We start from the raw sequence: 19,565 nt of genomic DNA on the forward strand, positions 1-19,565 counted from the left end.
ACTTATGAGTAAGGTATATACATGTATGTAATATTTAATACCAGAAATTGTACCATACACCCTCCACCATCCTACTCTTCTCATGCTACTTTAAACAACAAGTCCTGCCTTTGCCGAGGGCCATTTCTGGTACGGCAGATGCTCTACATAAAGACAAGGCCCCAGCCCCAAACGATTTCAAGCGTTCCTGGGCATAGCTCTGCTGGTGATGTCAACGTCACTGGAGAAGCGTTATTGTGTTATGCCGCAAAGATATTGGAGAAGCCCTTTCATCCATCCGTATCTCGCCGCTCAAGGCACCGCCCAAGGTACCGCAGCCCGCGATCACTGGCATCAAGTCGGAGGACTGTCCTTGCAGTAGACCCAGGGCCGCATGAAGTACATCGAGATAGAACGAGAGCCGGACGAAAGCCATTATCTCTTCATAAAAGACATCATGTGCTTCGCAGTAGCCTGCTTCCAGAGACACGATGCGCTGGGCATGCGGCCAAACAACTTTTCTGTGAAAGGTGGCCATCTGAACAAGATCATCTTCCGACAAGAAAGTGCATAGCTCGAACAGCAGACTCTGCTTCTGTCTATGTTCTTCGAGAGCTCGCAAGAATAAAGCATCATTATTCTTGGAACGCGATGCGATGAAATCAATGCTGCTCACTCGATGAACAGCAAAGGCCTCCAGAATCGTCGTACCAAGCGTGTTGAACAGGGTGCTGAGCAGCAGCTGTTTGCGCTCAGCCTTGAAAGCCTGGAACAACAGCGGCGAGGCACGAATGGCGCGGTTCAAGTCTCCAATGTCGAGGTAAGAGAGGATCCGTTGCCGTATGAGAACACATTCGCGTTCTGTCTTGCTTTCGATGTGAGGTCTGGCCAGCACGTTTGAAGTGACGGGTGCTTTGGTGGCATTGTGCAATACTCCCCGAAGGTGTAAGTGAAGAGATACGTCGGAGTCTATCGCCACGGCCATGACTCTCCGCAAGATATTGTTTCAAACCTTGTAGAATTGCTCTTCACGCGCGCTCATAGTGGAAGCTTTTATAGCCACAGTGCTCGACCTCTTCTTTGTCCGTCACGACATTCACTAGAAGTGGTGTTTTCTTTGTGTAAGTGGATGACTGGGTTGATGTTTCATGCTGCAAACGCCATCAAAAGAACAAAGAAAGCTCATGGATAGCCAGCACAATATCACTCACTACAAACGAAGGGGGGAAGAAGATCCATAGAACGCGAAGTAATTGTATCGCTGGTCTATTAACAGAACACATCGTGAACACCCTCCTCATGCCTTTGAATGTATCAAACACGTAAGGGCTGTTCAATCTCAACAAACACTTATACAAAAACACTAGGATAGACATCGCGTCTGTTCAATCGTTGATTCAATCATCCTTTCAGCAAGTCCTTCAGCAATACTAAATCCGTGAGTCCGACCCCATCTTCCAAACTCTCATCCAATCTATCCCCATCTTCGACCCATAAGCAATCCATCTCGCTCACAATGCCGTCTCAGGTCCATCTCCCCGCATGGACAGCCGTCCGAAACGCATCCGTATTTGCCTCCCTTTCTGTGCATGCTTCTCCATCACATTCAAAGAAGAAATCCTGCATTCATGTAATCTTCCTACCCAGAGAAGACGAATCCACTCAAAGCGAAGACGACGACGGTGTCGGCGATAGTCTCATTGCATGGACATTTCCAAATACCTTGAGCCAGCCAACAAAGGATCTCATTCTCCGCGCCGTGAACAAAGCGCATCTTTTGAGAACAAACATACTAGTCCTCCAATGCCTCCTTTCAGACCTTCGGTCCCGGAATGCAGCCCTAAGTGAACACACCTATAGACGCAAGTGGCGAAATCCATGGCCCTCCAAAGTTCAGGATGCCTATGACACTTATAAGAAAGATGACCACCTTTGGCGGGATTTGAGAAATCGCTTCGAGAAACACTGCTCTACATATCGTAACGTGCGTCCTGTATCGCGTCTGCTTATTGAGAGACTCTGTATAACGTTGGACCTGGGCGATGCCGCCGTACGGTGAGTCCATCCTCGGAGATGCACTCACAAAGCCCTCCAGTGGCTGATACTAAGATGCTGCAGAACAAGTAGAGGCCGCCTTCAGTTTCTGGACAAGTACTTGTGCGCTTTTGCAAAATATAGACAAGTCGGAACACACATTCACGAAGGATCCAAGGCCCTGCGAAGCGCTGAGCATGCCATGACGGAGATGACTCTGATGTTGAACTTGCTTTCTGTACCGTGAACTGTCATTGCAGATAGCTTCAAAGTGATGGGGTAAAAGTTCATTTGTATCAATGCTCTTATCCTGTATATCCTGCCGCACTATCGAAGGGCTTTCATATCCGCTCATAGGTGCCATGGATGGTATAATCCTTCTTCGGTCCATTGACAGTGTATTCTATACTCCAAGTCGCCAGATTCACAGCCTTGAAAGAGAAGTTGTACTTGACGTTGTAGTAGTCGTCGATGCAAAGATGTCCAGCCTTGGCCTTCCAGCCTTCCTTTTCACGTTGCTTGTGATCTGATGGTGGCGCCTCGAATTCGATTTCGTGAAAGAGGTAATCTGCGCGTTTTTGATCGTCCGGCTTGGCGAACCATACGCTTATAACATCCTTCGTGGAATCGTAGCGCCAAATGTACCGTCGAGTTGCCTTGAAGCCAAAGCCAGAAGTCGTCTGGAACTCGCCGTCTTCAATGTACAGATATTCCAGATCCTCTCCGCCGCCATTGTCATTACCAGTATCGACGCTGTTGGGATCGGAGGCGCACTGCAGGCCTTCCGAGGTTCGATTGCGGAGCAGAAACTGAGCAGTACCGACAAACTTTCCGCTGGGATGAGAGGGAAGACGACTGGTGAGGTCTCGTTCGAGGCGCCATGTTCCGAGAAGGCTTCTGAAAACACCTCGTGCAACAAATCGGGGCGTCGTGAGGCATTCGACGGTAATATCGCGGACCTGCTTCAAAGATTTTTCGGCTTCCTCTTTTGCTTCGGGGCTATCGCTCGGAGAGGGGTACCGAGAAGGCGTAAGCGGATCGAGAGGGAGGTTATTTCGAGAGGTTGTCGGCGTCTTTGGCATGATGGACTCGTGCATCGGTATGGAGAGTGCTTCGGAGAATTCCTGCATCAGGTACATGTAGTCTCCCATGGGGAACTGAGAAAGCCTTGGATCGTCTCGCAACTTGAGTGTTCGTTGGATGGAGTCATCAGCTTGAAGCTTCCGCTGCAGGGCCTCCAGTTTCTCGCCGGTTTGACCACTCCACAGATCAGTAAGGAATCGAGCGTGCATCTGCATGACTCCCCAGTACGGTGATCGGTAGAAGCCTACGAAACCGAGATTGGGGACCTCGGGATGATGGGTGCCGTGAAAGGCCAACGCGAGCGCTTGGTTGTAATGCTGGGGAGAGTGTTGGAGCGTAGCGAGAACCTCCTTCGGCAGGCAATCGACGCAGGGCGAGGGATCGTAGCCAGTAGCAAGCACCACGGCGGCAATGTCGTCAATCTGAGCGCCATGGTCATCCAGAGTTACGAGGTCATCCACCAGAGAGACGACTTTGCCCGAGGACAAAGTAATCATGCCCGATCTCACAAAGTCCATGTAGAAATCGCTAACAGCTAGATATGCTGGCTGGTTTCTCTCCTGTTCGTTCGGCATTAGTAGTGGAGAGAACTGCTCCTGGTCACCGAGTGATGATTCGAAGATGGTGTGCACCATGTTGGCGTGCTCTTCGCTGATATGGCCCTGCGTGTTCTCCAGTGGCCTGGGTCGATTGTTGATGTTATAAGAGCCCAAGTCCAAGGGGGCAAATGGAGCTGCTGCAAACGTGGCCTAGACGGTGTCAGCATCTCGGTCGACAGGGTAACGGAAGGACTGCCATCTCACCTCTGGGTTTGTAAAGAGGGGAAACACCCATATAGGCCGCTGTATCACATTGTAGATAGAGTACTTGTCGATTCCAGCAATCTCTGACTCTTCCGGAGAGTTTATGGCAGACGACAGATGGCTTGCGATTGTGCCGGCAATCTCCACGCCCGACATTTGGCCTCCCACGATGAGAATCTTGCCTCCCTTTGACCTGCCCTCCCCCAAGAGTCCCTTCAAGTCGCGGTATTGGCTGCTGTGAATGATGGGAACCGAAGTCTTTGCATTTTTGAAGCATTCGGGAATGATGGGCTTGCCAAAGTACCCAGAGGCGATGATCAAGTAATCAAAATCCCGCGCCTCTTCGCCGTGCTCATTCTGGATCTGGACCTTCCAGCCTTCGGTGCCATCCTTTTTCTTCTCAGCTTTAGCCACGCGACTCTTCAGCTGAAGCTCAAAATCCGGGTGGCCAGTGAGATATCGGCTGCGATACTGCTCCAGATACTGGCCAACCTGCCACGCACGCGGAAACTGCGGCGCATCGTCCTCCCAGGCCAAGTCGCTAAACTGCACCGTGTGCCTGCTCTGGTTCGCAATCATCAACGGATGCACGAGACGCCCCGAGTCGGCTTTTGAGGTCGGCCAGAGCCCTCCGATGGCGGCCTGGCTGTCGAAGATGCTGACTTTGAAGCGCCCCTTTGGTGCGTTGTGGAGGAGCGTCTTGGCCGCAACGAGACCAGAAGGTCCAGCGCCTGGAAGCTGTTAGGAGGTGTTTGATGAGTTGAGGATACTTTGGGTAAAACATGTGACTAACCGACGATGCAAACGGATTTGGACATGATGCGAGTGAGGCCCTTGTAAAAGCTGACGCTCATGTAAGGAAAGGAAGCTTTTAGAGTGAGCTGAATGAGGGGCAGCTGAAGCCTTGATGAAGCCGCGTCCACAAGCACTAAAAGACCAAGCAGGTAGTCTCCCCAATTGAAAGAGAGACAGAAAAATGAGAGAAGGCGAAGCAAGGCTGTTTATAACGGCGAGGGCAGCATCAGATGCGGCTTATGTCGTGAGATGAGACGAAGCCTCGTCACACAAGCCAAGGCGAAAAACAAGCTCAAACGCGGGATGGCGCCGATCGAAGCTGCTCCCCCTTGTCAGAATGCCGCTGAGATCAGAGGCGGCTTGCTGACATAAGACAGAGCACGGCCTGGTGTCCATGTCTACCAAGTTCCAATATTGTCGTAATTCATGAAGATGGCTTCTATATCCTCAACTTCGTCTTGTTCGCCATAAAAAAGGGTTCATCGGTATCACCGATTATGACGCTTCAATAGCATTAACACCGATCATATATCTCATGCAGCTGAATAATACCTAGATAGCCGTTCTCTATCCCCAACTTCATCATAGCTCGGCATTCTGCGTCTCTACCGAGGTACTATATGCAGGATAACACCAACATCCCGTTGCAAGCCAAACAAAACTCACCTCACCCTCTTCAACATAGTAACTCTATTTTCCCAACCCGGCAATGAATGAATCAGTCCACCACTAGTTTATCCCCGGCATATGTCAGATCCTTCCATCATCTCTTCCATGAACTGCCGGCTTTAACAGCATCCCCGTTCTCTTCGTCATGCCCCGCCCCCTCCAACATGTCGTCATCCCCCTCCCTTGCGTGATCCCATTCGGACAACCTCCCTGAAGCTATCCGAGCTCTCCATTCGCAGTACTAATACCTGCAGATATCCTCCATTCAAGCTTGACATAACTTCGCGTAGACATTTTCAGCTCCAGGTCCTATAAGCCACTCAGACAAATCAATTCACCCCCTTCCATTAACTGCATCTTCCCATATAACCCCATCCATAGCTCATCAATCATGGCCTCACCACACAACGTCCTCATCCTCGGCGGCCACGGCAAAATCGCCCAGCTCCTCACCCCCCTGCTCCTCAAGCGCTCCTGGGCCGTCACCAGCATCATCCGCAAGCAAGACCAGGTCCCCGCCGTCGAGCGGCTCGGCGCCGGCCTCCCCGGCCGCCTCAGCGTCCTCGTCCGCAGCATCGAAGACGTCGACAGCCAGGACAAGGCCGCCAGCATCCTCGACGAGGTCAACCCAGACTACATTGCATGGAGCGCCGGTAAGCACACAACAACAGTAACATCATCACGCAACCTATTTATTCTCACTCCCTCCCATCCTTTGCCTCCCCTTTTCCCTGTAAGCATCCGCAGTATCTAGGCCTCTGACGCATAAGCACCGTCATAAAGGCGCCGGCGGCAAATACGGGACTGAGGGAACATTCCGCATCGACCGCGACGCCGCAATCCACTTCATCAACGCAGCCGCGGCCAGGCCCTCCGTCACGCGCTTCCTCCTCATCTCCTACAACGGCTCCCGCCGCAAGGCAGCCCCCTGGTGGTCCGCTACCGAGTGGGAGGAGTACCACAACTCCGTCAACCTCGGCCCGCTGGCCACCTACTACAAGGCCAAGCTCGCCGCCGACGAGGTATTCTACGAAGTCTCCAAGAAGAGCTCGACCCTCGTGGGCATTGACCTCCGGCCCGGCAGGTTGACGGACGAGCCAAAGGAAAGGGTGACGCTGGGCAAGACCAAAAACGTCCAGGGCAGCATCTCCAGGGTCACGGTAGCGCACGTTGCCGATGCGCTCCTTGCTGCCGAGGGAGTCAAGAGCGGATGGTTAGATCTGCTACAGGGCGACAAGGAAATCGACGAAGCTGTTGATGCTGTGGTCCGCGAGGGTGTCGATACCGCCGAGGGTGAAGATATTTATTCCAAGTACGCATAGCTGCGAGCAACAGAAATACTGTAAGAGCTTGGAGACTCCCGTAAAAACCCGTAACCGTATTATAATATTAAGCCCACATGACTACATACCTAACTGCTGGTTTCAGTACCTATTATGGAGCTGTCAAGTTTTGGAAGATTGAGTGGAGGGAGTGATTCCATCGCCGAAATAAACATCCATGCCATTTCCATTCCGATGCCGTTGAGATGTGATAGATCAACCGACACATGTACGCCAGTCTTGCTTCGCCTTCTGAGAGGAAGTTCCCTCGATACCTCACCGTTTGAAAGGAACATCATCAGAAGACGCGAGTCCTTGGTCCCAAGCTAAATCGAGCGTCTTCCGCTGAAGTGGTCCGAATGCTCGAGATCGTCGTCTTCGTCGGCTCGCGAAGGCTTAAGTCGTGCCAGCGAAGGCAACTCAAGCGTATGGCGCTCCCTGAAGCTTCCAGTGTCCATGGTGCCATCCATGCGCACGGTGTTACGATAGCCCTGGCGCCGGAGAGGCCAGATGGGCCAAACTCTGTCTTTGAAAGCCTTCACCTCTTCACGGACGGTGCTCTAGCTCGTGGTGAAGTAGATGAGGGCGTTCCAAACTCCCTGCAACGGCAACACGCAGCCGCTGGCAACGCTGAGCTGGAAATTGACGCGGCCTTGAGAAGTGAGGCTGTAAAGGCGATTAACGGAGCTTGGAATCCAGGTGATCAAGATGGCGAATCCGAAGATGAAGCTTGTACGGAGATAGGCCATCTTGACGGGATCCAGTCGCTTCAGCTTCGAGGAAGCACTCGACTTGACATTCTTCAGCCACGAAACGACGGCAGATACCATGTTGAATCGCTGAGCAGAAGCGGTTGCATGAGGGCGCCGAGGCAGTCTCTCCGGATCCGCAGCATAATAAGGTCCTGCCTGGGTTGTCGTCCACGTTTGGCCATAGGCGCCGGCGGCAGGATTGTGCAAATAGGGGCTGTGAGAATAGATAGCAGGGGGTGCCATGGGGAGAGCCAGGTCATCATCGTTCTCGGGAGTGCCAGAAGTGACTTGGACTTCAGTGGTCGCAGTGCCATAATAATCATGTCTCCTCGTGAGGCTCTGCGCAATGTGTCAGTATGTTCCAAACGTCTGTAGAAGCAGTCCGACAAGAGCTTACCTCGACGGCAGAATCACCGGCATCACTGGCTGCGCCAGAGTTGGCCCGTTTGTTTCTGGGCGGGATGGCAATGGCAAAGTTGCGAAGACGGTTTCTCTGGTGGAACACCCGATATCCTACGGCGACATAGATGATGATGGATCCAAAAATGCAGATCCAGATGGGGATGTAGTACGCATAGAGGCGAACCAGGCTCCAGTTCGAGTCGACCCAGCACCAAAGCTGGCGACTTGTTAGCATGGCAAGCGCTCAGAGTCTGGGAGTGCGAGTCGTACCGAGGCGTTACCAAAGACGGGACCCTTTGCATCATCTCGGATCGAGACTAGGGCGATGGCAGGCACCAGAGGGCCACCGAAACAGATGAGGCAGTATACCCAGATGCGCTTTCGGAAACTGACAGGGTTGGCGTTGTGGAAGAAGACAAGGTAGACATTGAATGCCATGGCAAATGACCACCAGGGGTCGGATTGCATGAACCTGAGCACCAAGTGGTTAGATTTGCTTCGCTGAAAGGTTACGAGAAACACGACGCCAAAGCGGAGAATGTACCACTCGAAGATGAAGCCTTGTCCCTGGCAGAGAGTAGACCGTTCGCCCTGATCGAGGCCATCGTAGCCGATCATGGACGCGATGCTTGCGCCGGCGTTGGCGATGGACGCCAGAACAATGAAGATATTAGGAGTAGTCCGAAGCTTCTTAAAGAGGGCAAAGGTCAGAAGAGTGAAGATGATGGCCACCATCGAGAGGCCCGCGCCAGTTCGCTCGATGGTGATGAGGACCTCGATCTGGCGCGGCTCCAGATCCGAGCCGCTGGTGTCATTAGCAGGAGGATGCATCGTGGACGAGTATCAACTGCTCTAGTTCATAGCATGTAACGAAAAAGATTGCTTTTGGGTCTAGATGCTGATGCAGGTAGAGCTGTGTGACTGGTAAGATGCGGGTGCAGAGAAGCAGTGGTAACCAGGGGAGATTTCGGGGCGAATTGGGCATTTGCTCGGAAAAACATGGCCTGATTTCTCAGGGGAAAACAGACCAATTGTCATGGATTTCTTAATCCTGCAGTGGAAGGAGGTCATGGGGATGGCAGCTGCCCAGTCCGAGTGGCAGGTGGTGTCGGCGAGTCGAAAGTGAGGACTCGTGTCCAGCGTCTTTTAGTAAAGTATAGCAGATATACACTCACTGCTGTCAAGAATATGGCCTCTATTTTAATGTTTCTACATAATCCTTTAGTCTCTATCAGACTATAGCTATCATTGTCTCGTAACATCATGAGTATATCTCTCAGTGTGCTGAACCAAAGCTCGATAGCCCACGTGGCGCTGTGGAAGGTATTCAGCTGCCCTACATGCAGCACCCTTTGTGCTGACCATCACGAAAAACACCCTAAATGCATCCTGCTCCAACGAGATATCAAGCTCTCTTCTGTATTGCTGCCATACGAGTAATATTCTTGCTCCTTTTCCCTCTAATGCTGCTTCTTCTCAGGGGGTGGCGAGTTACCGAGCTAAGACCATCAATAGCCGCGGTATAAACGTCTCCGTGAGCCTGATATTCTTGGCAACAGCTTGTTTTTCTTGCCTTTGCTGTAAGCATAGAGAAACTGGGCAATGATCAATTATAGTAGGGACGTCTTATACAACCGCTAATATCCTTAAGGACCTGAGGAAGGAACTGCTCACCATATCTCTTACAAACTCAGTGACTGCTATAGGGAGAGGCTTTCAAGAGCAATTGTTCAAGTGCCAAAGGGAAATCAGCCTCTTCTCTTTTACACCATACCTGTATTTAACTTGCTTGACTCTCCTTGGCAGCTTTGCTGAGAATTGGCGTAGATATGCTGATTATATATGTGTTCGATCTGCTCTCGAAGCCGAGGACCACGAAGCACAATATTAAATGATAGAACAGGGAGAGGTGACAATGAAAAGAACGTCTACAGAAGCAGATCGTATGGGTCAGCCGCTATATGCTGGACGTTGAGTGTTCTGGTGAGTCAAGCTGCCTTATGTACTTTGGTGTTCCAATATCTCTGGCTGCAGTATCTTGTGTTGTTCCGCATGCAAAGGGGCTGTAACTACTGTACCCACCTAAGTATGTAAGTAGTAGTGCGAAGTGTGTCGTTGGACATCCTTGGTTCAAGTCTTGACTGTCCAAATTGTTGGGCTTGATGTTTTTCGTCGATTCATGGCGTCAGTGCGCCTTTCCCTCATCGCACTGACCACATCCGAGGTGGAAGAATAAGAGAAGGATTTGCCGCATTGCGACGCATACATAACTCCTCCTCCTCCCCAAGTTCCCGAACCATTCGAATTGGTTATCAAACGACATGAAAAACATGAGATCCCTACTTCTCCTCCTATTCGCAGCCCTGCACCAAGTTTTGGCCGGCGTCACTGGGTAAGACGACGCCAGAGGATCAGGTATTCTCTCTTCCTCGGTGGGCATCTGTTTGCTAATGCCATGCTTGTACTCCATGTCGCAGACATGACGCGAACCTTACCTTTGCGTTCTTCCCAGCCAGCCAGGGCGATGCCTGCAGCTCCTACGACATCAGCAAAGCCATAACCCTCACCACCGAGTCACTACCGGTACAATAATACACGTGCTTCAACATGAGCGACATCTTCTCCCAGAACAGGAGCACAGGCTTCCAACGCCTACAAAGCAAGAGCGACACGGATAAACGTCCCGGGGGCGTTTCCTGGTTGATTCAAAACCAAGAGCTATACGACCCAGAGGCAAACTACACTTGGACCTGGGTAAAGATGGGTTCCGCCCAGCTCGATAGCCAAGATCCCTTGGGCCCGCAGTCCAGTCCGTGGATCTTCTACCAATATACGCTTGCCGATTGCCAGCAGATCCGGCCGGGCGATGATGATGATGACGACGATGGAGACGCTACGCCGTGGTCCATGACCGACTGCGGGACGCCCGACGAGGGCTTGTGCATGTCGGCATCGCGTCCAATTGGAAGCTTTGCCATCAACAGCCTGGGCAACAGGGAGCAGAGGAAGGGAGGCTGCGGGGGATGGGAGACGTTTGAGAATGCCGCTACGACGAGCGCCAAGATGGGCGGTTTGCTCGCGACTGTGGCCGCGGCCTTGCTGGTGGTAGGTATTGTGAGATTCAGCCTGGGAGGTTGTTGAGTTATAAGGTTACCGTGACTTGCGCCTTGACTGTTTGACCTCCATCACCCATATCAGCCACTTACCTACCTTACCTACCTTACCTTACCTGATACATCATCGAGCAGGACAATTACACATTTGGAATATAGACACGGGTTTGCTTAACCAGAAACAAGCAACGAGCTTGGACCATGTAAAAGCGCCAGAAGATGATTTCCGATGCTATTGTGCATCTCATTGCTGGGAATCCCAGGATGACCAACGAGTTCCAGCCATGCAGATGCCCATCAGGAGTGAATGTCAGATCGACTTACCAAGTTCAACAGCAACCGTGGCGACTCCTCCTGGTTTCCGCACAGTGACCAATGCTGAATCATTTTTAACCTCTACACCAATCGCCTCATCGCCAACCAACACCAAACAATCATCCGGCTTCATGGTCTAGTGGTATGATTCCTGCTTCGGGAAAACACCTGAAGTCCCCGATTCTTCAGAATCGCCTTTGCAGGAGGCCCCGGGTTCGAATCCCGGTGAAGCCCCATCTTTTGCCGGCGTCAGCCAGCATCTGGCTCTTTTTTTGTTTTTGGTGCAGATAATATCTGCTTTTCTTCGATTCTGGTATGCAAAGTAAACAGACAGACGGGATATCCCAGCGTCGTCGATCTGTGGCTGCTGATGGCGTCTACGTTTCGACTGCTCGCACGTTGCATCTCTGTCCAACCCTGGCGTCGTCACTCAGTGTCTCTTCAAGCTCGCCTCATACTGTACCAGCAATCTCGGGTAAAAGTGGACAAAGTCCTCGGCATCCCCAATTGGGAACCAGGTCCCTGATCTGGGCGCATCTTCTCTCAAAACACCAAACAGCGGCATCACCAGCCATCATCTACACCTCCAGACACATTCCGCCCCCAATCCCCCCCCTCATAAACCACCCGCAGCTCTTCTCCCCAACCCTACACCAGCGAAATGCCTCAGCCACACGAAACAACAGCCTCCTCCGGCCTCTCCCTCACGCCCCTCAACCGCGTCCTCAGCCCCCCTCTCGGCCTCATCCCGCCCAACACGCCCCCCCGCCTCTACTCCTCCTGCGTCTCCCACTTCCTCTCCATCCCCTGGTGCGCATGCCTCATCCAGACGCCCAACACGGTGCCCTTCATCCCGCAGTGCTTCAACCCCAAGAGCCCCGCCCACGACCAGCTCGTCGGCGCGACGCTCGCCGGCCCGCGCGGCCTGCAGCACATGCTCTGCTTCTTCCACACAGAGGACGAAGCGCACCTGCAGGACGCCGACCGGCCCATCATGCACGTGAGCTCTCTGTTCGCCCTGGGGGAAGGCCTGTCTGGGTACGAAGGCGTGCTGCATGGCGGGATGATCATGACGATGGTGGATGAGGCGATGGGGGTTCTTCACGAGATTAATTCCGCGCTGGGCAAGACAGGCGAGGTCTTTGGGACTGCGAGCGTCACTGCCGGGCTGGAGATTAAGTTCCTGAAGCCGGGACCCATCAACCAGACGGTGCTGGTGAATGCGTGGGTGGACAGCGTCGAGGGCCGGAAGACGAGGATAAAGTGCGAGGTCAGGGATGGGAATGGGATTGAGCTGGCGCAGTGCGCGAGTACGTGGGTGTCGGTCAGGGCGAGGATGTGATTGTCTTCACGGAGATGTGCTTGAACGAGGTTTTCAGCTCGAGATATCGCTGGATCCAAACATTACATTCCCAACTATAAACGCAAACGACCACGACGACGGCAACAACACCGACGCGAAGGGAAAAAAGAGTGGTATCATATCGTATCCATAAAAGTCATAGAGAGATTCCCGCGCAATTCTTCTTCTTCTTCATTGCTTACCGCCCCCTTCTGCCGCCCCCTTCTGCCGCCCCCTCCGCCTTCTTCTCGCGATACGGCATCATCACGTCCACAACCTCCTTGAGATGCTCCGAGTCGGGGTTCCTCAGCGCCGAGTGCGCCGCCTCCTTCTTGCTCTTCCTGCCGGCCTCCCAGCTCTCGGTGCGCTCGTCGAGCTCGCTCTCCACCGAGCTGAAGCTCGAGGTGCTGCTGTTCATGACGACCTGCACCAGTCTGCCCTCGCTCTTCTTGATGGCTCGCTGCTCTTCCTTGAGCTTTTCCAGGCGCTCGTCTCCGCAGCACATGGTGACGATGCCCAAGCCGGGAAAGTTCTTTTGCAAGAACCTCTTGAGATCTGGCAAGACGGACTTGTCCGGGCGATACGTCCCGGACTCATTGTCAATGAAGAGCTGGTAAAATGCAGGGTTCGGGGGCGGCGGCTGGTTTGGCGGGCCGCCGGGGATGGGCTCGGACGGGTGCGTCTTCTCGTGCGGCTCGGGGCTGTCGTTGGAATCCGGGCGCTGCAGCCTTCGGATGAAGAACTCTCCCGAGCAAGCAATGTACTTCTCCGCATCTGCGTGCATGGTGTGCTTGCTCAGGAAGTCGATGCCAAACTCCTTGCCCGTCTCCGTGAAGCGAAGCAGTCCGTCCAGTGTGAGTACGTATGTGAAGATGCGGCCGCCCTCGTCGAAGTGTGCCAATTTAAGAAACTGAAGCGAAGCTTGCTTAGAGCACGGTTCAAACTTGCCATATTCCGTGGTGCTGCTGTAGTTGTAGATGCGGTGGTGCTGCTTGTGCAGGGCCTTGTTCAGGATGGTTCCCCGGATGCCGGTAGACGAGAAGAGGGAGCCAATGACGGGCCTGAACTCGACATAGCGATGGTAAAGGATGGCCGGGACCGGGCCTTGGAGCTGTATCTCGTTGGCTTGGAAGCTATTGCCCGTTTGTTAGTGACCAAGCTAATCAGTTACACGAAGGGGACGCTGCATTAACGTACTCGTATTTCGTAGATTTGGGAGCATCATCATTCCCGTCATGGCTCTTCTCATCGTCAGACTCATTCGCATTCACCTTTGCCCCGATCAAACGCCCAATCATGGGACTGTTATGCTTGATCCACCTCGTCGGAGCTATCGTGCACATTTGCGCATACGGAGGATCTGATTTGCCCAGGATCTGCATGCTGATGCGCAGTCGCGGCGCAATATGGGTCCCGTGAATGACGGCACTGGCGATGCCCTTGAGGATGAAGGCGCGCTTGCTCATGACGCGCTTCTTGGCCTCGAACTCCTGGCCCGGAGGAGGAATCCCCGGCCAGTCGTCGGTGAGGGAGCCCACGTTGATGGTCACGTTGCCCAGCCTGTCGTCCCTGTCGGCAACGTCCTCGTCGTACATTCTACATTTCAGAGTGAAGCCGCTGGGGGGGACATTGGCCACCACCCATTCCTCGTCCCACACCGGCTCGGTGGTTCGGTGGACGGTGCGCGTCCTGTACTTGAGGTCGGGATCTTCCTTGTGGCGCTTCGGCTGCGTTCCCTTGAGCGTCGCAATCAAGAAAGGGTCTGACGAGCCGGTGTGGAAATCCGCTACGGGAATGTTGGTCGCGGAGTGGAAGACGAAGCGAACAGTGTATCCCTGGGGAGCGTCGGGGAGGGGAGTCCTATCAAAACCGCCTGGTGGTTTCTTGTGCTTCTCATCACCATTTCCGTGTTCCGCTTCACCATTGTGCTGCTCCTCGTGGACTTCGCGGTCGTCGTGGTTCTCTTCATGCCGATCACCGTCGCTCGACTCGGGCGTGGTGTCGTCGTGATGAGTCGTGATGTTTCCCGGCATGGTGAGCAGAATAAACAACAAAATATCGACTCAGATAAGGGCGTGATGAGCAAGGCTGCCAAGACTTTTGATGGCCCCGGGTTCAGCCTCACGAAAAGGGCAGAATGACGTTGTGAGGGGTCGCGATGGTTTTGTACTCGTAGGGCTGCGCTCTTTGACAGGGTCTGGGGCCAGGGAACAAGAACTACCTTACCTCGACCAAAGGGTCGGAGTAAGGGTATGCGGAGATTGAAGCGAGCCGATCAGTCAACGGCAAAAAGGCCTCCAACGAGAGACCAGCAGGGATGGGATCAAATCTAACAGCAGAATTTAAACCAGGGCTAAGCCGGGTGAGGTGAGAGCCAGCGTCAGCAGCAAAGCAAATTATCCAGCATTCCCAACGCAAGAAAAGCCGCCCAACTTACAGTAATAAGTTGTCACCGGAAACGGGATTCGTGCAAGGGCCAGAAGAAGGGAAACCCATGAAAACATGACAGGAGACAGCCCTTATAGGTGGCATTTTCATCCAGCGACCTACCCAATCTGGGTGAGTCAGATAGTACCTACATGTACTGTCAGATAATAGAGGGCAGAAAAAACGCCTTGCGCATCGCCTTTGTCACCTGAACGCAATGTGTATGCGAACTGCTGCAAGCCAAGATCTAGAACGACTCCAATTTTCTCCTCTTTGTCTTGTCTTTTCTCGCCAACAAGATCATCGCCAGGGAAATGCGCCCACTTACGTCACGGCGCCTTGCCGCTTATCCGAGACATGCAGCAGCTTTTAAGATTGCCAGCTTTTCTCAACGGGATTTTGCTGGTGCTATAATGTCTGGTCTGGGTGGTTCGTGTGCCGTTGTGCCGTCTGCCGTCGTTAGTGACGAGCCAACGATCAACCGCCAGGACATTGGGAGGAATGTACTTCTCCGGAAAATCTGTCCAGACTGCAAGCAAGTATGTATTTAGACGCAAGACAAGTGAGACCCAAGAGTTTTGAGAGCCTTGGAAGCCTTGGAAGCAGCAGCAGCCAAGCACAGCGCTAGAGTTGCACTATTGGAGGCTGGGCAGAGACGGATGCCGCGGCGATATCCGAGCGCTTAGAACGGACAATGTTCCTTAACGCGTTACGCCCGGGGCAGGATGATCAAAAATAAGTAATTACAAGCTGTGCTTACACACAGATGGTATTTCGGTCTTCTCTCCTACCTTTGTTTTCGCACAGGCCGCAATAAAAGGGATCATACGCAGGGTCCAAAGATATAAGTCATCTCCTCCTCAGGCTGAGCACTGCCACCTTGCCAAGGTTGCCAAGATACAGTACATAACCCTCTCACATACCCCTATATACCTACCTAGTATCCGTTAAAGTCTCATGTCATGGCAACGCCTTGGCGAATCACGACATTGCAGACCCCTTAGCAGCTTATTATGCCTCGCCATAAGATAAAGATGAGCTATACCATGACTTCTTCTGTCGAGCTGGCCTATGCGTTCGCATAACATGATGTCTGTTTGTTCTCTCTCCGCCGTATTCTCCTCGTAATCTCTTTGGAGCGATCGGAAATTTACAACTATAGGGTAGACCGTGACACGAGCCCAACATCACTTCCTCACACACCATGACTCGAAACAAGTCAAAGATTGCAATAATACTTGAACTCGTGGGTTATATATACTACTCATACACAGTTCCGTTATTCCGTATCCATGAAGCCCGGGTTGTATCGATTCAGTAAATGCCAGCCCTCCCATCCTACCACGTGACATAGTAAACCCAGTACTCGAAAATCGATACTCACAGCCATCACTCGAATCAGTCGTCAGAAACACATTCATTCAATCAATCTTCGAATCACGTTCAAATCCGTCACAGCTACTTCTTCGAGCCTTTCTTCACCTGCAGAGAAACAGAGCGAGAGGCTTGAGCCGCTTGAGTCGGAGCGAGCAAAGACGGGTGGGAGACGGGCATCGAGACGGATCGCGCAGTTCCCTTGGCCACCACCTGCTTCTTGGCCGTATGACCAGGCAGCTCGCTCGTGAAGCGTTTCTTGGTGGACGAAGAGTTGGCGCTGGCATTGGCATTGGCCTTGGCCTTGGGAGTTGGCGAAGCCTCTGCGGTTTGGGCTCGCTTGATGACCTCGGCATTGGACTTGCCCGCATGCTTGGGAGTTGGTAAGGCGTCTGCGGTTTGAGCTCGCCTGGCGGCCTCGGTACTGGTCTGGCCCATGTCCTTGCGATACATGGGACTCTTCATCCAGGTAGACTTGAATTTGGTCTTAAGCACAGATGGCGCCATACGGTTCATAAGACTCGACGACTTGCTGGAGTTGCTCTGGGCATCGTCGTCACGGGCAACTCTTCCCAGCACGGCGCTCTGCGACATTCTTTTGCTGGCAGACTGCTGTTTGACAGGAAGCTCGTCGTGGAGGAGATCTCGGATCGGGTGAGAGAGGAGCGCCTGCACAGCTTCGGCCGGTGTAATCTTCTCCACGGAGCTGTCAAGCATGCCCAAGGGGTTGAGAGGGCTGTTCTCCAGCTGGGGAATGCTCGAGAGTTGTCCAATGGGAACAAGCGGGTGAGGCGACTTGAAGGAGAGCGCAATCCTGTCCTTTGACACGCGCTTTCCAGGACCCATACGCGCCTTGCAAGCATCTCTAATCTGCTTGTCAGTCAACTTCCACTCTTTGTCGTCAGCACACGCTCCAGTCGGCTTCTTGGCACGCTCTTCGAAACATTCAAGGAGCCGCTGGATGCCAGCAGCTAGGTGAGTCTTGACGTTGGACTTGGCAGCATCCGGGTTCTCTTGGCGGAGAATCCAGAGCTGTCTGGCCTTGAGGAGAGACATGGCCAACGCCTTGGCCATCTCGGGCGACATGTCGATTCCCTGCATCTGTGAGGTTGTGAAAGCGACGACCGCCCAGTAGATGTTGAAACCACGCTTCTCAAGGACTGGAAGCCATTTGTTGCACTGAACAAAGAGTTTGGTCAGGTGCGCGATGCCCTTATCCGAGGCCTTGAATTCCTCGTGGGGACAGAGCACAGCCATGACCTCTTTGTCAGTCTCCTTGTTTTGGAGAAGGGTGCAGCCAGGGGGGAAATAGACTCCTTCAGTGGTATGGGTGATCGTATGGAAGAGGTCCTTGCGAAGCGACTCCAGGCTGCGGCTTCGGCGGATTGAACCAAGCAAGACCATGGTGTCTGCAGTGCCGGTCCGCGATAGCGAGTGAGAGAGCGTGCTTGGAGCTGTTTCATCAGGTTAGTATGCGATTCTGAAGAGGAAGATGTTCGTCACTCACGTTTTGTGTTCGATCTCTGGGGTAGAGCCTCAAAGGCTGGAAGCAGATGTTGGTCGTGATGTAACCAACAGACGCGTCCAGGACCGTGAGATGGTGAAGAAGAAGGAAGAATCAATGTTCACGCGGCTGGCAGAGCTTGTTTTGTAAACAATCGTGTGGCAGCTGGTGAAGGAGTTGCCAGCTGGCAGCGGTTTGTGCGGCCGGCCCTCTGCGAGAGCTTCGCGTGGCTGATGCTCGAGTCTGACAGCTGCACACTCGATCGCCCTGCACTTCCTGTTGGGCTAATTTTCCCGGCGATGAAAAGATACCCAGACAAAAGAGTGTGTGTAGAATATCCAAAATTTGAGGATATAATCTCGAGAGGACCGGTGGTGAGGCGTTGATCTTATAGGAGGTTGTTGGAACTGCGGTAGGAGAATAGCTCGACGTGTACGTATGATCGTTTTGGCATTGCGTTGAGCGTAGAAGAAGATGAGCTATGCAAAACTTTGTCAATGTTGTCGTATCTACGTAGGTTTTGCTGGTTTCTCCTCCCTCGTTACGATATTGCGGTTGCTCTTGCATGACTGCCTAGAGCTCAGTGTTCTCACTGCACGACTCCACAACGGCATACTCTGTTGTGAACTGGTACAGAGCATACCTTACCTACCTTGATGGATGTTGTTATACAGTAGTTCATACATGCGACAATAGCGATGAGTATGTCACAAAGCAAGTGGGTTATTCATGCTGAAGATGCTCCCTGATCTGCCGCTCTCCGATGCCTCACATTGCTCTATGAGTGTCAATATGCCCCCCAGTATTCCCCAGCTGATCCGTGACATGGCAGTCTTTTTTCTTGAAGAGCTTGGACCAAGCCTCTCAAATTTTCCTTCTTCTTCTCGACTTTCTCTGGAGGTCGGTCGGCTCTTTGGGGGTTGCCGCAGACACTTTTCTCGCCAATCTCTACCTCGAATGTCACGACTCAATTTCGACATTTTGCCAGTTTATCATCGGAAGACACGAACTCCCGACAGATGGCGATACTAATGCAATTAAATCATCACAGTAATCCGAAAAAGAACTTGGATATGGCCAAGACACTGAAGTGTATGGAGTTATGTACAGATATTGCCCCTTCTCATTCCAAGACGATGTTTACAACGAGGAGACCGAAGTATGATGGTTCTTCTTAGATCACGAACAGCTAATAAGGTTATTCTAGGCTGCAAATTGTCAAGTGTCGAAAGTGAATAACCCGTCAGAATGGAGGAAGCCTGTGCTTGGTGTTTGTCCTTGTCTATTATCATGTCTCCCCAATTCTTCACCACCTCAGCAACCCTAACCCTGGCCTGCTCACCGAAGACATCAGTACTATCTCGACTGGATTTTCTCATATCTCATAGTGGTATGTCCACTCTATGACGAAGCCTTTCTCCTACGAGGGACGGAGATTGTCAAGCAAGCACCTGTTGAGTTATACTTGACACTGTAGTGACTCGGTTCACAGCCCTGCCAAATTCGTTGACCGCTTGGCAGAATCCATTTTCCTCAGTATAAATCGGTTCACTTGGACTTCACGAGCTCTTTCAATCCACATATCAATCTGTCGCACAACATCATGCAAGATTGCCGCCACCAGACGCAGGACAACCGCCGCCAAATGCAA

At 52.5% G+C, this 19,565-nt stretch overlaps 9 protein-coding genes and 1 non-coding gene across 10 annotated transcripts; 5 read left to right on the forward strand and 5 right to left on the reverse strand.

Annotated features, from left to right (window-relative positions):
- Positions 1 to 217: 217 nt before the first annotated feature.
- Positions 218 to 982, reverse strand: BBK36DRAFT_1117184 (hypothetical protein; the record flags this gene model as incomplete). Its single annotated transcript, XM_024890325.1, has 1 exon — positions 218 to 982. A coding segment is annotated over one exon (765 nt), but the record flags the coding sequence as incomplete, so codon positions are not given.
- Positions 983 to 1,495: 513 nt separating this feature from the next.
- BBK36DRAFT_1168317 (hypothetical protein) lies at positions 1,496 to 2,260 on the forward strand (the record flags this gene model as incomplete). Its single annotated transcript, XM_024895164.1, has 2 exons — positions 1,496 to 2,034; positions 2,098 to 2,260. 2 exons carry the CDS (start codon positions 1,496 to 1,498, stop codon positions 2,258 to 2,260), a joined length of 702 nt encoding a protein of 233 aa, XP_024750111.1.
- Positions 2,261 to 2,354: 94 nt separating this feature from the next.
- On the reverse strand, positions 2,355 to 4,717 carry BBK36DRAFT_1168318 (hypothetical protein; the record flags this gene model as incomplete). Its single annotated transcript, XM_024895165.1, has 3 exons — positions 2,355 to 3,845; positions 3,900 to 4,630; positions 4,693 to 4,717. The coding sequence occupies 3 exons, from the start codon at positions 4,715 to 4,717 to the stop codon at positions 2,355 to 2,357; spliced, it is 2,247 nt and encodes a 748-aa protein (XP_024750112.1).
- A 1,037-nt stretch (positions 4,718 to 5,754) lies between these two features.
- BBK36DRAFT_1135174 (NAD(P)-binding protein) lies at positions 5,755 to 6,875 on the forward strand (the record flags this gene model as incomplete). The annotated part of the gene is given in 4 exon segments (XM_024892548.1): positions 5,755 to 6,016; positions 6,147 to 6,697; positions 6,711 to 6,713; positions 6,727 to 6,875. The coding sequence occupies 2 exon segments, from the start codon at positions 5,755 to 5,757 to the stop codon at positions 6,683 to 6,685; spliced, it is 801 nt and encodes a 266-aa protein (XP_024750113.1). The 3' UTR covers positions 6,686 to 6,697; positions 6,711 to 6,713; positions 6,727 to 6,875.
- A 348-nt stretch (positions 6,876 to 7,223) lies between these two features.
- BBK36DRAFT_160169 (G-protein coupled receptor protein) lies at positions 7,224 to 8,696 on the reverse strand. The gene is made up of 4 exons (XM_024897698.1): positions 8,384 to 8,696; positions 8,110 to 8,311; positions 7,835 to 8,056; positions 7,224 to 7,776 (listed from the first exon to the last, which is right to left on the reverse strand). The coding sequence occupies exons 1-4, from the start codon at positions 8,668 to 8,670 to the stop codon at positions 7,246 to 7,248; spliced, it is 1,242 nt and encodes a 413-aa protein (XP_024750114.1). The 5' UTR covers positions 8,671 to 8,696; the 3' UTR covers positions 7,224 to 7,245.
- Positions 8,697 to 10,160: 1,464 nt separating this feature from the next.
- On the forward strand, positions 10,161 to 11,159 carry BBK36DRAFT_1140566 (hypothetical protein; the record flags this gene model as incomplete). Its single annotated transcript, XM_024893391.1, has 4 exons — positions 10,161 to 10,231; positions 10,317 to 10,422; positions 10,468 to 10,944; positions 11,139 to 11,159. 4 exons carry the CDS (start codon positions 10,161 to 10,163, stop codon positions 11,157 to 11,159), a joined length of 675 nt encoding a protein of 224 aa, XP_024750115.1.
- A 233-nt stretch (positions 11,160 to 11,392) lies between these two features.
- Positions 11,393 to 11,501, forward strand: BBK36DRAFT_t83. The gene has a single exon. It is a non-coding gene; the product is annotated as a tRNA-Pro (tRNA).
- A 550-nt stretch (positions 11,502 to 12,051) lies between these two features.
- Positions 12,052 to 12,609, forward strand: BBK36DRAFT_1088900 (hypothetical protein; the record flags this gene model as incomplete). Its single annotated transcript, XM_024888997.1, has 1 exon — positions 12,052 to 12,609. A coding segment is annotated over one exon (558 nt), but the record flags the coding sequence as incomplete, so codon positions are not given.
- Positions 12,610 to 12,808: 199 nt separating this feature from the next.
- BBK36DRAFT_1168322 (hypothetical protein) lies at positions 12,809 to 14,642 on the reverse strand (the record flags this gene model as incomplete). The annotated part of the gene is made up of 2 exons (XM_024895166.1): positions 12,809 to 13,742; positions 13,807 to 14,642. 2 exons carry the CDS (start codon positions 14,640 to 14,642, stop codon positions 12,809 to 12,811), a joined length of 1,770 nt encoding a protein of 589 aa, XP_024750117.1.
- Positions 14,643 to 16,494: 1,852 nt separating this feature from the next.
- Positions 16,495 to 17,814, reverse strand: BBK36DRAFT_1158755 (hypothetical protein; the record flags this gene model as incomplete). Its single annotated transcript, XM_024894138.1, has 1 exon — positions 16,495 to 17,814. One exon carries the CDS (start codon positions 17,812 to 17,814, stop codon positions 16,495 to 16,497), a length of 1,320 nt encoding a protein of 439 aa, XP_024750118.1.
- Between the last annotated feature and the right edge of the window lie 1,751 nt (positions 17,815 to 19,565).

Source organism: Trichoderma citrinoviride (assembly GCF_003025115.1).
Source record: "Trichoderma citrinoviride strain TUCIM 6016 unplaced genomic scaffold BBK36scaffold_6, whole genome shotgun sequence".
NCBI lineage: Eukaryota > Fungi > Ascomycota > Sordariomycetes > Hypocreales > Hypocreaceae > Trichoderma > Trichoderma citrinoviride.

Excerpts from the sequence above, each read along its gene's own strand:
- BBK36DRAFT_160169 (XM_024897698.1), bottom strand. The coding sequence starts at position 8,670 with ATGCATCCTCCTGCTAATGACACCAGCGGCTCGGATCTGGAGCCGCGC. Across the intron at positions 8,312-8,383 it reads CAAGGCTTCATCTTCGAGTG|GTTCATGCAATCCGACCCCT; the intron begins GTACATTCTCCG and ends CTTGGTGCTCAG. Across the intron at positions 7,777-7,834 it reads CCGGTGATTCTGCCGTCGAG|AGCCTCACGAGGAGACATGA; the intron begins GTAAGCTCTTGT and ends CACATTGCGCAG.